The sequence below is a fragment of the Bubalus bubalis genome, chromosome 3, assembly GCF_019923935.1.
Source record: "Bubalus bubalis isolate 160015118507 breed Murrah chromosome 3, NDDB_SH_1, whole genome shotgun sequence".
Taxonomy (NCBI): domain Eukaryota; kingdom Metazoa; phylum Chordata; class Mammalia; order Artiodactyla; family Bovidae; genus Bubalus; species Bubalus bubalis.
This window is the reverse complement of record NC_059159.1, coordinates 87,849,527-87,864,521: the sequence shown is the minus strand read 5'-3', so window position 1 is coordinate 87,864,521 and position 14,995 is coordinate 87,849,527. Positions and strand designations below refer to the sequence as shown.

Sequence of the window (14,995 nt, the reverse complement as noted above, 5' to 3'; positions counted from 1 at the left end):
CCTCCAGGAGATCTTACCAACCCAGGGATCGAACCAGTATCTCTTGTCTCCTGCATTGGCAGGTGAGTTCTTTACCACCGAGCCACTTGGGAAGTCCTATTCTACACGTTTTGGCTTGTCTCAGGTCAGATTTGGAGAAGGAAATGGCAACCCACTCCTGTATTCTTGCCTGGAGAATCCCATGGACAGAGGAACCTGACAGGTCATGGCTCATAGGGTTGCAGAGTCAGACACGACTGAAGTGACTAAGCATCCAAGCACGTATTCTACACATAGTATTCCTTAATCTCTTAGATTCTCTTGCCCCTTTTGGTAAACATGAAAACCTTACACATCTTTTCACTATAATTACAAAAGAGGGTATTAAATATTTTTTAAGCCTTCAAAGTAATGATAACTTTAATCATTTATCTTCATCTTGAAAGTGCTTTCAAATTCAATTACGGATTGTGTCTGCTCACTGACCAAAAGCTTCACAGGTAAAGTGAAAGGTAGGATTACCACCTTCAACATCAAGCATACCAATTTTTTCCTTTCTGTTCATAGAAAAGTACAAACAGCTTTGCAAATATTTTACATAATAGCAAATATTCTTTTCAAACTTTTTCAAATGTGCCCTTCTTGAAATCTACCTTCCAAACATAATTCAAAAATCACTGAAATTGCTCAAGCCTCAACTTTGTCTTGACAGGATATGATCTAGATATTTAGAGCAAAAGATGAGTAATTACTATTTAGCGTGACTTCATCCAAATTCTTCACCAAACTTGACATGAAAATGATCAGAAAGCCCTTTAAAGCAGGGCCAGCAAGGTATGGACAAACACCACTAAGATGCCACCAAAAGACTAGTGAGCTCCTTAAGGACAAAGACTATGTCTTACCAAAGGCTATTCCCAAGTCCTAACAGTGCCTGGCACTTGGTAGTACCACACATATATGTAACTGATTAATGGATGGATTGATCAATGAATAAATGCCACTTGAAGATGAGGTTCTATAGATGCCACCAAATTTTTCTATTTGAATCATTCTTGCAGAGTCTCATAAGAGAGAAAAATGAAACCACATTCTATACATCTTCTCTCTCATTTCGGAAGTGGCAACATGCTGTTAGTCTTGCTAATATCTCTATTCAACTTTAAACTGAATTGAGCCCTGGCTCAGTCCTTACTCTCTACCCACTTGCCATGCCAAAACTGAGGCCCAAGAAATCCAGATAAAAAGGGTACTGATCCCATTGTGGAAATTTACCCTAAAAACATTTCCAAAAGAAAAAAGACATGCTTTCTATAGTAAAATTTTAAGGAAAACCTAAAGTCTAAAAATAAACAAAATATTACAAAGCTATTTTAAGTGGTTATATAATGTTAAACACATACACAAACTTAATAAAATGTATTTATGCTATGATAATGTTGAGAAAATTTTGTATTTTAGAATACAAGACTATATTCATGCTTTGATTAGAACTAAAATTATAAGTAAAGTCTAAAAAGTACTTGGGAAAGAATCTGAAAAGTGATTTGTTAGAAATTTTAGCTATTTTTTTAAATTTTTCATTTGTTGTTGTTATTACAATATGTCTACAACTAACACAGAAATAATTAAAGAAGAAGGAAATAATAAAATGAGATTAGAATTCAATTTCTAAGTCTAAGGATGTTTATTTGGAATGCATGCAATATCACACTGCCCTATCTTTGAAATGCAATAAAGGAGAAACTCTAGAGTGTAAAGGTCTAGAAGAACTGCATCACCACCACTAGAAATATCATTGAACCCTCCTTTCCAGAAACCATTGCAAAGAAAGGTACTATGCACAGTGTGCAGCAAAGGCATCACCAATTGAATTCTGATTGTAGGTATAGTGAAGCCTCCATCATTCTGATCAAAACCAAGCCAGGAGATTTATGGAGAAGACTCCTTATATTTTAGTACTTGTGAAAAGTAAAACAACACACTTACTCTAAAAACTACATTCATTTCATGTTTTTTAACTGAATAGCTTAACCATTTTCACATATGAATTTCCCAATTAACTACAGTGACACTGATGTAAGATGATGCCTCTATAAATATTTAGTGTAACAGCTGTTTATATGCCAAAAAGGGGTATTTCTTTAAGTGCAATCTACCCACATTACACATGAAACATTTTATTACAAAATACTTTTTTAATAAACAATTCTAAGAAGAAATTTTACTTCTACATCTCAGTAATTCAACTCTTCATCTCTCTTCTATTCTTCTATTAAGCAGTAATAAATTTTCATTTCCCATTAAGCATTTATCCTTCATCACCAAAAGCCTTCCTCTACCTTCTTTTAATATCCCAACCTATAAGTAAAATTAAGTATCAAAAGACAGTTAAAAGCTCCAGGAGCTTGAAAGAGGATAAATGAGGAACTGAAATTATTTAAAACAACTTTTTCCAATTTTAAGAGATTTATATTTGAATTAAATTTTTAAGGGCTAAGTGTCTGGCTCCTGTAGAATTCTGATAGTACATCTTAGTACAAAATTCTACCTCAAGAAAGAATCTTAAGGTTCATGTTATTCAAAAATAAAATCAGATTTGTGAATTAATCTACTAACTCCATTAATTTTTAGTCCAGCAAGAGACATTAATCAAAATTAATTTGTTCTCTCAAGAAAAGACATGAAAAAATAACTGAGACTGAGAGCACCAACTATTTCCCTCTAAGAGGCATGCTTTAAGAACAATTGTGATAAGAGGGTAAAATTAGCAAGCCCAATAACTTTAGTTTCTTCAATACCAGGTCTTCACTGAATATTTCATTATATTTCTTTAGGTACTTAGAAAATCAACATCACATCCATATCTAAAAACATAAATAAAATTCTTTCACAAGTAGTCCTGACCGTCTATGAACAGAAAATTACTGCAGAGCAAACGGCCAATAGCATAATTTCACATTTAAGTTTTGACTCTGGTTATGGTGTTTTTTGATCTGTGGTGTTGGAGAAGACTCTTGAGAGTCTCTTGCATGGCAAGGAGATCAAACCAGTCAGTCCTAAAGGAAATCAGTCCTGAATATTCACTGGAAGGACTGATGCGGAAGCTGAAACTCCAGTACTTTGGCCACCTGATGCAAAGAACTGAAAAGACCCTGATGCTTGGAAAGATTGAAGGCAGGAGGAGAAGGGGACGACAGAGGATGAGATGGCTGGATGGCATCACCAACTTGATGGACACGAGTTTGAGCAAGTTCCGGGAGTTGGTGATGGACAGGGAAACCTGGCGTGCTGCAGTCCATGGAGTCACAGAGTCAGACACGACTGCACAACTGAACTGAACTCAATGGTGTTTTAGTTTATTGTAACTTACTAAGAGCAGTGGCCACAGGACTAGAAAAGGTCAGTTTTCATTCCAATCCCAAAGAAAGGCAATACCAAAGAATGCTCAAACTACCGCACAATTGCACTCATCTCACACACTAGTAAAGTAATGCTCAAAATTCTCCAAGCCAGGCTTTATCAATATGTGAACCAAGAACTTCCAGATGTTCAAGCTGGTTTTAGAAAAGGCAGAGGAACCAGATATCAAATTGCCAACATCCACTGGATCATGGAAAAAGCAAGAGAGTTCCAGAAAAACATCTATTTCTGCTTTATTGACTATGCCAAAGCCTTTGACTGTGTGCATCACAATAAACTGTGGAAAATTCTCAAAGAGATGGAAATACCAGACCACCTGACCTGCCTCTTGAGAAACCTATATGCAGGTCAGGAAGCAACATGGAACTGGACATGGAACAACAGACTGGTTCCAAATAGGAAAAGGAGTACATCAAGGCTGTATATTGTCACCCTGCTTATTTAACTTATATGCAGAATACATCATGAGAAACACTGGGCTGGAAGAAGCACAAGCTGGAATCAAGATTGCCGGGAGAAATATCAACAACCTTAGATACGCAGATGACACCACCCTTATGGCAGAAAGTGAAGAGGAACTAAAAGGCCTCTTGATGAAAGTGAAAGAGGAGAGTGAAAAAGTTGGCTTAAAGCTCAACATTCAGAAAATGAAGATCATGGCATCTGGTCCCACCACTTCATGGGAAATAGATGGCGAAACAGTGGAAACAGTGTCAGACTTTATTTTTTGGGCTCCAAAATCACTGCAGATGGTGACTGCAGCCATGAAATTAAAAGATGCTTACTCCTTGGTGAAAAGTTATGACCAACCTAGATAGCATATTGAAAAGCAGAGCCATTACTTTGCCAACAAAAGTCTGTCTAGTCAAGGCTATGGTTTTTCCAGTGGTCATGTATGGATGCGAGAGTTGGACTGTGAAGAAAGCTGAGTGCTGAAGAATTGATGCTTTTGAACTGTGGTGTTGGAGAAGATGCTTGAGAATCCCTTGAACTGCAAGGAGATCCAACCAGTCCATTCTAAAGGAGATCAGCCCTGGGTGTTCTTTGGAAGGAATGATGCTAAAGCTGAAACTCTTGGCCACCTCATGCAAAGAGCTGACTCACTGGAAAAGACTCTGATGCTGGGAGGGATTGGGGGCAGGAGGAAAAGGGGACGACAGAGGATGAGATGGCTGGATGGCATCACCAACTCGATGGACATGAGTTTGAGTGAACTCCAGGAGATGGTGATGGACAGGGAGGCCTGGCATGCTGCAATTCATGGGGTCGCAAAGAGTCAGACACGACTGAGCGACTGAACTGAACTGAACTGAACTGAACTGAAGAGCATACAAAATGCAGGAGGCCTGAAGTCACTTAAAATTTAGAGTCTTAGTTTTAGAATTATTCTAAGTATTTTGTTTCCGTACCTGTGCCTCATTAACATGGGGAAAGTGAACTAAAAGACACCTATTTAAATCAAATGGTAATCAAAAAAACAATAAAAAAGAATCTGTCTAGCATGTCTGTGTTTGACTGCTAGTTAATAATGTTTATTAAAGGAGAAACATATACACATTTAGAGATTTTTGTTTTTATAATCTGACGTCAGTTTATTTAAGGGCCAAAATAGAATAATACACAAAAAAAGGCAATAAAATAAGACTACTACTAGTTAGTTACAATAAACTAACTAGGTTCAGCTTAATCATGCTAAACTTGGGGATTAGATTGAATCAGAAGTCTTCACTCCAAAAAAATTTTTAAGCATAAAACTCTTTTTATCAAATGGCATATAAAACCCCAATATACAATATAGATAAAAGTAAGCTGCTCAGGTTGAAATGGCAAAGGACGGAACAGCCACAGACTAAGTCTGACTCATCCACAGCATCAGAGGGAGCTGCAGAACACAGACTGAAAACCACCATCTAGGTAACTTCAGAAGTCCCTAAACACTTGGGTTTATTTAGTCAACAGTCAACAAGTGATTTCAAAGTTCACAGACACAAAAAGGCAAAAATTCCCAAACCTGTATTAGATAATTCTCATATACATCTTTCTCTTCAAAAATTAGGTAATCCCCCTGAGTCTTGACATTTAGATAAGAATAGAAGAGGAAAAAATGCCCATGCATCAGAAATGTTGAATCTTTCCAGAAAAAGGGGATCCATAGTGGGAAAACACCATCTGATTAAGAGAAAAAGTTATAAGCTATCCCATACTAGAAAAGCTTGAAAACTGACTGAAGATGGAACTAAAATTAATGAAGAGGAAAAATAATCAATACAAAAATCAAATCTGTTTTACCTGTTGGGTGGATCAGATTTAGTTTCCAGTGTATCACTTGCTCTTCTGCAATTATTTTCCTGGATATGTTGCTTAGGTGTAACTAAAGGAATAGAAAAATTAATTACTCTTTAATTATGCTTGTACATTCTAATATTTAGAGCTCTCTTTAAGTTCTAAACAGAAGAAAATAAAAAAATAATATAAATGCTAATAGGAAAAGATAATTATTCAATTATTAACTATAAAGTAATACACATGACAGTGATGGAGAATCTGTATAATAGGCTCTTCTAAAAAGACAGCTCACATAAAGTTTCCCCAAAAGGGACAATCCACAATTCCCTAGTATTATATATAGCCATGTTTCATGTTTAAGTACATACACAATGCACTTACCAAATAAACCAGCCAAAAAGTTATAGTACTTAGCGTATTTTAACCCAGCATCTACAACATCAACTGCTATGTATTTATTCTTCAACATACCATTTAATAATTATGTCACTGCAGTACTAACAACGGGGAAAAAAAATTTAAATGGAGACCTGCCTTCAAGAAATCAGTATAGGAGAGACTATTGATAAGAAAAGCATTATGACATATTGTTACAGTATTATAATACAAGTACACACAGAATGCAAGAAGGCAGAAAGGCACCTGGTCCAGAGTAGGGAACATGAAGAAGCCAAGTACTAGGAGAATAAGATGCACATTTGGTGTGCCAGGGCATAGCATATATCTAGTGGAGAAGCATAACAGGAAATAAAATTGAAGGAAGTCATGGCTACATTTCAGAGGATATTCCAGGAGCTCCTCTTCTTTCAACATGTTTGATTCTGAAAGATTATTTATACATGTCCAAAGTGTTACTATATAAGAAACCAATGTGTATTGTAAAGTTTTCTTTTAATTCATCATAATGCCACCTTTTAACATTTTCGATAACCTACTAATGATGATGTAGTTTCTGTTATTTATAAAACATTCCAGGGCTTCCCTGGTGGTTCAGCGGTTAACAATCTGCCTTCCAATGCAGGGGACATTGGTTTGATCCCTGGTCCAGGAAGATCCCACATGTCGTGAGGTAACTAAGCCTGTGTGCCACAACTACTAAGCCCACCCTCTAGAGCCCGTAAGCCACAACTGCTGAGACAATGTGCTACAGCCACTGAAACCCACGTGCCCTACAGCCTGTGCTACGCAACAGAGTAGCCCCTGTTCACTCCAACTGGAGAAAGCCAACACAGCAACAAAGACCAAACGCAGCCATAAATAAATAAATAGATAGATAGAAAACTCTTTTAAAAAATAAATAAATGGAAGTCTTAAAAGCAACCAGAGATCAAAAATTACCTACAAAGGAATGACAATTAGACTGACAGCAAATGTTTCAAAAAGAAGGCAGAAAGTAATGACGGCATATTATCAAAGTCTCAAGGAAAAATTTAGTCTTGATCTTGAATCCTATAACCAATCTATCATTCATTAAGTAAAGAAGACATTTCTCCAAAGAAGACATACAGATAGTCAATAGACACACGAAAAGATGCTCAACATTGCTAATTATTAGAGAAATGCAAATCAACACCACAATATCAACCTCACACTGGTTAGAATGGCTACCATAAAAAAATCTACAAATAATAAATGCTGGAGAGGATGTGGACACAAGGGAACTCTCCTACACAGGGGAATGTAAACTGGTGCAGCGACTATAGAAAACATATGGAGATTCCTTACAAATCTAAAAGCAAAACTACCATTTGATCCAGCAACTCCATTCCTGGATATATATGCAGAAAAAACAAAAACTCTAATTTGAAAAGACACATGCACCTCAATGTTCATAGCAGCACTATTTATAATAGTTAAGACATGGAAGCAAACCAAGTCTCCATCAACAGATTACTGGCTGAAGAAGTGGTATAAATGTGCATATATATGTGTGTATATATATATGTCTGTGTGTGTGTGTGTGTGTATACACATATATATATAAAGGGTATTTGGGGCTTCCCCAGTGGCCCAGCAGTAAAGAATCCACCTGCAATGCAAGAGCTGCAGGAGACTCAGGTTCACACCCTGGGTGGGGAAGATCCCCTGGAGGAGGGCGTGGCAACCCACTCCAATATTCTTGCCTGGAGAATCCCATGGACAGAGGAGCCTGGCAGGCTACAATCCATAGCATCACAAAGAGTCGGGCACAACTGAAGCAACACAGCACCCATGCAGACATAATGGATATTTATATGAATATTTCTGAGCCATAAAAGAGTAAAACATTGCCATTTTCACAACATGGATGGACCTAAAGAATATTAGGTTTAGTGAAATTAGTCAGAGACAGACAAATACTATATGGTTCACTTATATGTGATTTCTAAAAAGTAATGGAAATTTTGTCTAACTCAATGAAACTATGAGCCATGCCGTGTAGGGCCACCCAAGACAGATGGCTCATGGTGGAGAGTTCTGACAAAACGTGGTCCACTGGAGAAGAGAATGCAAATCACTTCAGTACTCTTGCCTTGAGAACCTCATGAATAGTATGAAAAGGCAAAAAGATACGACACTGAAGGATGAACTCTCCAGATCAGTAGGCGCCCACAGAAGAGTGGAGAATAACACCAGAAACAATGAAGAGACGGAGCCAAAGCAAAAACAACGCCCAGTTGTGGATGTGACTGGTGATGGAAGAAAAGTCCAATGCTGTAAAAAACAATATTGCATAGGAACCTGGAACGTTAGGTCCATGAATCAAGGTAAATTGGAAATGGTCAAACAGAAGATGGCAAGAGTAAACATCAACATTTTAGAAATCAGAGAACTAAAATGGACTGGAATGGGCGAATTTAACTTAGATGACCATTATATCTATTACTGTGGGCAAGAATCCCTTAGAAGAAATGGAGTAGCCATCATAGTCAATAAAAGTGTCCAAAATGCAGTCCTTGGGTGCACTCTCAAAAACCACAGAATGATCTCTGTTCATTTCCAAGGCAAACCATTCAATGTCACATTAATCCAAGTCTATGCCCCAACCAGTAATGCTGAAGAAGCTGAAATTGAACAGTTCTATGAAGACCTACAAGACCTTCTAGAACTAACACCCAAAACAGATGTTCTTTTCATTATAGGGACTGGAATGCAAAATTAGTAAGTCAAGAGATACCTGGAATAACAGGCAAATTTGGCCTTAGAGTACAAAATGAAGCAGGGCAAAGGCTAACAGAGATTTGCCAAGAGAACACACTAGTCACAGCAAACACCCTCTTCCAACAACACAAGAGAGAACTCTACACATGGACATCACCAGATGGTCAATACCGAAATCAAACTGATCATATTCTTTGCAGCCAAAGATGGAGAAACTCTATACAGTCAGCAAAAACAAGACTGGGAGCTGACTGTAGTTCATATCATGAGCTCCTTATGACCTAAATCAAATCCCTTACGATTATACAGTGGAAATGACAAATAGATTCAAGGGATTAGATCTGATAGAGTATCTGAAGAACTAAGGATAGATGTTTGTGACATTGTACAGGAGGCAGTGATAAAGACCATTCCCAAGAAAAAGAAATGCAATAAGGGAAAATGGTTGTCTGAGGAGGCCTTACAAATAGCTGAGAAAAGAAGAAAAGCTAAAGGCAAAGGAGAAAAGTAAAGATATACCCATCTGAATGCACAGTTTCAAAGAATAGCAAGGAGAGATAAGAAAGTCTTCCTCAGGGATCAATGCAAAGAAATAGAGGAAAACAATAGAATGGGAAAGACTAGACATTTTGTCAAGAAAATTAGAGATACCAAGGGAACATTTCATGCAAAGATGGGCTCAATAAAGGACAAAAATGGTATGGACCTAACAGAAGCAGAAGATATTAAGAGGTGCCAAGAATACACAGAAGAACTGTACAAAAAAGATCTTCATGACCCAGATAACCACGATGGTGTGATCACTCACCTACAGCCAGACATCCTGGAATGTGAAGTCAAGTGGGCCTTAGGAAGCAACACTACGAACAAAGCTTGTGGAGGTGATGGAATTCCAGTTGAGCTATTTCAAATCCTGAAAGATGATGATGTTAAAGTGATGCATTCAATATGCCAGCAAAGTTGGTAAACTCAGCAGTGGCCACAGGACTGGAAAAGGTCAGTTTTCCTTCCAATCCCAAAGAAAGGCAATGCCAAAGAATGCTCAAACTACTGCACAATTGCTTTCATCTCACACACTAGCAAAGTAAGGCTCAAAATTCTCCAAGCCAGGCCTCAAGAGTATGTTAACCGTGAACTTCCAGATGTTCAAGCTGGACTTAGAAAAGGCAGGGGAACCAGAGATCAAATTGCCAACATCTGCTGAATCACAGAAAAAGCAAGAGAGTTCCAGAAAAACATCTATTTCTGCTTTATTGACTACACCAAAGGCTTTGACTGTGTGGATCACAACAAACTGTAGAAAATTCTTAAACAGATGGGAATATCAGACCACCTGACCTGCCTCCTGAGAAATCTGTATGCAGGTCAAGAAGCAAAAGTTAGAACAGGACATGAAACAACAGACTGGTTCAAAATTGCGAAAGAAGTATGTCAAGGCTGTATATTTTCACCCTGCTTATGTAATTTATATGCAGAGTACATCATGTGAAAAGTCAGTATGGATGAAACACAAGCTGGAATCAAGATTGCTAGGAGAAATATCAATAACCTCAGATATGCAGATGATACCACCCTTACGGCAGAAAGCGAAGAACTAAAGAGCCTCTTGATGAAAGTGAAAGAGGAGAGTGAAAAAGCTGGCTTAAAATTCAACATTCAAAAAACAAAGATCATGGCATCCAGTCCCATCACTGCATGGCAAATAGGTAGGGTAACAATGAAACAGTGACAGACTTTATTTTCTTGGGTTCCAAAATCTCTGCAGATGGTAACTACAGCCATGAAATGAAAAGACGCTTGCTCCTTGTAAGAAAAGCTATGACGCTCCTAGACAGCATATTAAAAAGCAGAGACATTACTTTGCCAACAAAGGTCTGTCTAGTCAAAGCTATGGTTTTTCCAATAGTCAAGTATGGATGTGAGAGCTGGACCATAAAGAAAGCCAAGTGCCTAAGAATTAATTATTTTGAACTGTGGTGCTGGAGAAGACTCTTGAGCGTCCCTTGGACTGCAAGGAGATTAAACCACCAATCCTAAAGGAAATGTGTCCTGAATATTCACTGGAAGGACTGATGCTGAAGCTGAAGCTCCAAAACTTTGCCCACCTGATGCAAAGACCTGACTGACTGGAAAAGATCCTGATGCTGGGAAAGATTGAAGGCAGGAAAGGGACGACAGAGGATGAGATGGTTGGATGGCATCACAGACTCAATGGACATGAGTCTGAGCAAGCTCTGGGAGTTGGTGATGGACAGGGAAGCCTGGCATGCTATAGTTCATGGGGTCGCAAAAAGTTGGACACGACTGTGCAACTTTCACTCAAACTAAATATGCCAAGAGTAAAAAGGCCCCTTCCAAGCTGAAGTGAGAACATAATGCCAACCAAATATGTCAAGAACTATCAAAGTAATTCTGTCATCATAAATAACGCTCTGAATCTGAAAGTCTTCATTCATCAAACTATGCAGTCTTTTCTGTCTACACTTCTGCTGGCTCTTATCCTTGACCCGTGCTCTCTGGTCTATGATGTTTCCCAGTTAGTGTCCTCCTCACATACATCTGACTCTCAAAACAAATCACCTATGCTAGTTGTGGTTAACCTTTTCTTCCTAAGTCCTGTGCTGACTGCTGCCATGATCAAATACCTGCCTGAACTCCACTGTGACCTACTCCTCACTGGCTACATATTCCAATATTTTTTATTCACTTATTCCTCTACCTATCTACCTTACATTTACTGAACCCAGTTAACAATTTCTTGTACACAAGCAGCAGACAATTGGGGAGACTAAGTATGAAATGGCTATTAGATACTGCAGAGAAATTAACTTTGAGGTGTGACAATGGTATGATGTTTGAGGAAACTGGATGAGATATTATAGAACTATTATTAACTTTAAGTATAAAATTAATGGCAATTAAACAGGAAAAAGTCCTTATTTTCATGGGAGTGCATGCTGAAACACTTAAGAGTAAAGTGTTAACATTTCAAATGGTTCAGCAAAGAAAACTACACATTTAAAGCAAAAATCTCAACTGCAGAAACAGGCAATGGTTAGGTATCCTTCTTTCATGTTAAAAAATTGTGGGCTTCTACACAAAAACTTATAAATGGATATTAATAGCAGCATTACTCATAGTAGCCAAATGGTGGAAACAATACAAAGATTGTGCAAAGTAAAAACTGTGCAAGTAAAGAAAGGAGACACAATAAGCCTATTATATGATGTTCTTTACATGAAATATCCAGAATAGGCAAATTCACAGAGACTGGAAGTATATTAGTCTTTGTCAGGGTCTGGGAGAAGGGGAAATGAGGAGTAATTGCACAATAGGTACCAAGTTTTCTTTTAAGGTAATAAAAATACGCAGAATTAGCTAGTGGTAATGGTTGCACACCTTTGCAAATTTACTAAATGCCACTGAGTTGGACACTTTGCAGTGACCAAAATGGTATATACATTTCACCACAAAATATAACTGGGAAAAAAACATGAAAGAATATGTAAGAACTATTATTATAGTGAGAAATATTAATGAGAGGCAAGTTTAAAAGAAAAAAAAAGTAAAAAACCAACCTGGAAGTGAAGCAGGATACTGTAAAAGAATGCTCCTCGCATATGCTTCTTCTGAGGCAGGATCAAACGAAAGTGGAGACATAGGCGGTAAAAGATCCACAGCCTCAAACAAAGAATTTATTATTTTGAAATATACATACTTTACTCAGTACCATAATAACAATACTAAATTAACCTATGAAAGGATGATTTCTTTTTTCCATAATATAGATAGAATTGCCAAACATACAAATTATATAACTGTTTTAAACTAAAGAATACAATATTTGGAGTAGGAAGACTACTTTGTCCTCCAATTATGCCTCAAATGTAACAGAACTTAACATAAAGAGAAATGTCTCATTTTCTTTTTAACACAATCCATTGAATCTAAAAATATTAACCATATCATAACACCTTGATGAGCATTCTAATGTGTATTTAGAAACCAAAATATTTGAAATGTAGGCTCAGATGCAAAGATGACAAGCATATACACATATAGCATTTCTAAGTCACTTGTTACATGATAAATCAAGAGATTACAAGAGATTAAACTATTCTCCAAAAGGCAAGTCAATATTACTTACTGGAGTAGAACCCTTAATTATACTGAAAGGAGACAAGCCAAGAAACTCTTTCCACTTTTTATGCCATTCTTCTTGTTTTTCAACAATAGAATGTCTTATAGTTTTGAGAGCTTCTGTTATTTTATACCTATGATGGAATAAAAAATAACTTCATTCAAAACATGAATATATAAAAAGGACTAAGAAAAAGTACCAAAATAAGAATTTGTGGTATATGTGGGAAACCTCTGTAACTTCTCAGTTTTGCTGTGAATCTTAAATTCTTCTTTAAAAACCTCAATTTAAAAAATTTAACAGCCAATTTAAAAAACTGAAAAAAATGAACAAAAATAAAAAAGAATACAATGGGGCATTCCAGATGACACAGTGATAAAGAATCCACCTGATAATGCAAGAGGCACAAGAGACACAGGTTTGATCCCTGGGTCGGGATGATCCCGGGGAGTAAGAAATGGCAACCTGCTCCACTAATCTTGTCTGGGAAATCCCAAGGACAGAGGAGCCTGGCGGGCTACAGTCCATGGGATGGCAAAAGAGTTGGACACAACTTAGTGACTAAATACCACACCACCACCACAAAAGAAAGCTAGAGAAAAGCTTAAATTATTTCATTAAGAATTATCACTCAGGGCAAGTAATATACACCAGACAAAAGAAAACTACATTAATTTTCCTTTCTATTTCATGTGTCTGTCTAGAAGTTGATGACATATGGTTTTTGAGTACCAGTAAAATTTTCACATTTGTTTGCCAAAGCTACAGAGGTGTTAACTAGAGTTGTGCTGAGAAATTATCAAAACCACCCTGCTGCTGCTGCTGCTGCTAAGTCACTTCAGTCGTGTCCGACTCTGTGGGATACCATAGACGGCAGCCCACCCTACTCTTCCCCAAATGAAATAACAGAGGATCTTTATAGTGTACCTCATATGCTTCAGATCTGACAGTCTTTCTTTCTGAAATCTGGTCTCTTTTTCAAGGAAGTGAAGGTCTATTGTCAGTCTTGCTTGGTCAGTTTGACAACATTCACATTTCATTACTTTCAAAACTTCATTTAATAACCAAAAAACTGTTAAGATGTTCAATTTTCCAGCCTCATAAATATTTCCTGTGTGCAACTAAGGATTCAGAAAGGAAAAAAAGTGGTGAACTATAGATTCTTAAGATAATAAAATGCTATAAGAACATATTTATGTCTTTCACTAATATATAAAAAGGCTACAAGAGTGGAAAAAAAAGCTACACAAAAATAAAATTATGTAAATAATTCTGATCCAAAGAAGACTACTGTGGAAGAATTAACACACCATGCTACATTTTTGTATCATGCAAAAAAAGTTGAAAACTAGAATAAAAGAAATGCAAAGAAATGGAAAGCAAAATAAAGATTGAGGAGAAAGATCAGGCTTAGATAAAGATCATGAGTTCATGTTTTAACAAAAGTTGCAAACTGAAGGGCCCCTAAAGACTGATTCCAAACTTAGACATTTTTATTTGGCCTGTACAGTTCCAAAGTTTTAAAATCATTTGAATTAGTTACCAATATTTTTTTTTTTTTAATTTCATCATTTCCTGGTGCTTCCCTGGTGGCTCAGTGGTTAAGAATCCGCTTGCCAATGCAAGAGACACGGGTTTGATCCCTGGGTTGGGAAGATCCCCTGGAGAAGGAAATGGCAACCCACTCTGGTACAATTGCCTGGAGAACCCCCATGGACAGAGTTGCCTGGTAGGCTACAGTCCATGGAGTTGCAAAAGAGCCAGACATGATTTAGCAACTGTACAACAACATTTTTTACTTTATCCCTATTGCTACACACAATTAGTATACTTAATTTATATATTACCTGCCTAGCTCCTATAGGTATCTGTGTTTACAGATCCTAATTTTTTATGTACTCTGAATTTGAAGTGCCTGACATGTTACCCATTAAAGTTCTTCAGGGTCACAATATTTTATCTTTATATCCCCTTATTGTTGTTGTTTAATCACTAAGTTATGCCCAACTCTTTGCAACCCCATGG

The 14,995-nt window shown here is 37.2% G+C and overlaps 1 protein-coding gene across 3 annotated transcripts in view; it reads right to left on the bottom strand.

Moving 5' to 3' along the window:
* HAUS6 (HAUS augmin like complex subunit 6) overlaps positions 1 to 14,995 on the bottom strand; it is a 39,290-nt gene that overhangs the window by 7,560 nt on the left and 16,735 nt on the right. For all 3 annotated transcript variants that reach the window (XM_044939810.2, XM_044939808.1, XM_044939809.1), the window contains exons 9-12: positions 13,898 to 14,091; positions 12,977 to 13,103; positions 12,408 to 12,510; positions 5,692 to 5,773 (exon numbers count right to left, since the gene is read on the bottom strand). In XM_044939810.2, coding sequence (XP_044795745.1) covers positions 5,692 to 5,773; positions 12,408 to 12,510; positions 12,977 to 13,103; positions 13,898 to 14,091 — 506 coding nt within the window. The remainder of the gene's footprint in view (positions 1 to 5,691; positions 5,774 to 12,407; positions 12,511 to 12,976; positions 13,104 to 13,897; positions 14,092 to 14,995) is intronic.